The sequence below is a fragment of the Rhagoletis pomonella genome, unplaced genomic scaffold (genome assembly GCF_013731165.1).
Source record: "Rhagoletis pomonella isolate Grant_MI unplaced genomic scaffold, Rhpom_1.0 Rhpom_scaffold_11199, whole genome shotgun sequence".
In the NCBI taxonomy this organism is placed as follows: domain Eukaryota; kingdom Metazoa; phylum Arthropoda; class Insecta; order Diptera; family Tephritidae; genus Rhagoletis; species Rhagoletis pomonella.
Genome location: NW_023469725.1, coordinates 1,798 through 3,569, shown reverse-complemented (window position 1 = coordinate 3,569; position 1,772 = coordinate 1,798). Strand labels below are relative to the sequence as shown.

Below are 1,772 nucleotides of genomic sequence, written 5' to 3'. Positions count from 1 at the left end.
TCAAAAAAAAAAAAACAATCCGATTATTTTGTTTGGTTTGCTGTTCGTTTTCATCTTAATAAAGAATAAAAAAGTCCATATTTCATTCATCGGAAGGAAAATTTTTTGAATTTTCGGAGGTTGTGATTTCATTCTGATGAAAAGCTGCTGGTAGTTTCTGCGGGAAAAATTTTTGCCAGCAGCCATTTGCCAGCAAGAAAAACATCTGATCAAAGTCATCTGTTTTCAATTTATGAAAATATGGAAATTTATATTAGATTTAGATTTAGATTTATTATTATGATTTTTAAGTTTGAAATAACTTATTAGAACTGCAAATATATCGGAAGAAAGCAAATGCTCATTTACTCATGTTTGCTTAGCAAATTGCTTTAGGAAAACTTTTAATTTATTGTATTCATGTTTTCTGTTTTATGCTTTTGTATGTTAACAAAATTTCGATCAGCTGTACTAAAAACTTGCAAGTTTTTGCTAGTTTTGCGTTCGTGTACTTTTTTTTTACATTTCTCTCTTTGAGAGAGAACAGATCATTAGAATTTTGCTGCTGAGAGTTTTCTGCTGGAAGAATACGCGAATACACCTAATTAGATTACTAATCTACATTTTATTTTCTTTCAAAGGGCAGACTTCAGATATTAGTTTGCTATTTGTGACCAAAATTAATGAATATTGTCCCAACATTCTACTCGCTTTACCTTGGCTTCTTACCAAGAATCAACCGAAAATTTTCAAAAATAAAGTTGTGTGAATCTTTCTATTGCAATTTGGACATTGCCCGATATGTAAAATCCATACATATTTATATGCATCACTTAGCTACAATCGGCATTGTATTTTTATACAAAGAAAGAGAAATTTAAGTATGTATGTATGTATTTTCATTGCTCACCGGAAATGTTCTCCATGCATTTGAATGCCATTTTGCTTTCGTTGACTTTCTTGATTGAGCCCGGTTGCAGTGCATTGGCCAATTTGCATAGCAGTACACCATCCTTAAGCACTTCAAAAAAGTTGTCCATATCACCGGCTGTGTTGATGGGTTCACCAGTGACGATCTTGATCCACTCTAAGCATTCTTGGGCCAGCTCTTCGCTGTATTTTGAGTTGATCTGGAAATATAAGAGGAAGCAAATATTGAATACAATAATTATATATACATATGTAAGTATATGTGTGTATGTATCTTTGTAATAATTTTTACAACAAATTTATAGGAGTTTAACTTTGATTGACAAGCAAATCGAAACCTAACCTTATTTTGATACATCTTTTTGCTCAACAAGCTGATATGTATTGAAACGATCCTATGTGGACAAAGTACAGTAGACTTATGAATCAAGAAAATTTGCCATAAAGCAATTGTGTGGGCAGTTTAGAAGAAATTTCGCAAATTAGTCGGCATAGAAAAATGGCTTACATAGAAGAGAGAATCTGTACAGCGCTCTTTGTTGTTTCATTATCATTAGAGCAATTGCTATCGAAAATTGCGCTTATCAATGTGATAAGATTGGTGATGTTGTCGATTACTCGTGTTGTGCGCTTTTATTATTCTTTGTGCATACTATTGGTGCATTGTAGGCACCTCGTCGTTGTGGCGAACCTCGTCCCGTCCAAAATGATTTTTTTTTATTGAAACTTTTAGGTCCAACATTTTCACCAACAATTCACGTCTACGATTTTCATTGGCACATTCATTTGCTAAGATTTATGGTTTGGTGGTCATTTGCCGTTTTAAATAACCTAACGAAAGTGTTATGTCCGTGAAGAAGCTC

At 33.1% G+C, this 1,772-nt stretch overlaps 1 protein-coding gene across 1 annotated transcript; it reads right to left on the bottom strand.

Moving 5' to 3' along the window:
* Positions 1-860: 860 nt before the first annotated feature.
* On the bottom strand, positions 861-1,115 carry LOC118756619 (myophilin-like; the record flags this gene model as incomplete). Its single annotated transcript, XM_036491371.1, has 1 exon — positions 861-1,115. A coding segment is annotated over one exon (237 nt), but the record flags the coding sequence as incomplete, so codon positions are not given.
* Between the last annotated feature and the right edge of the window lie 657 nt (positions 1,116-1,772).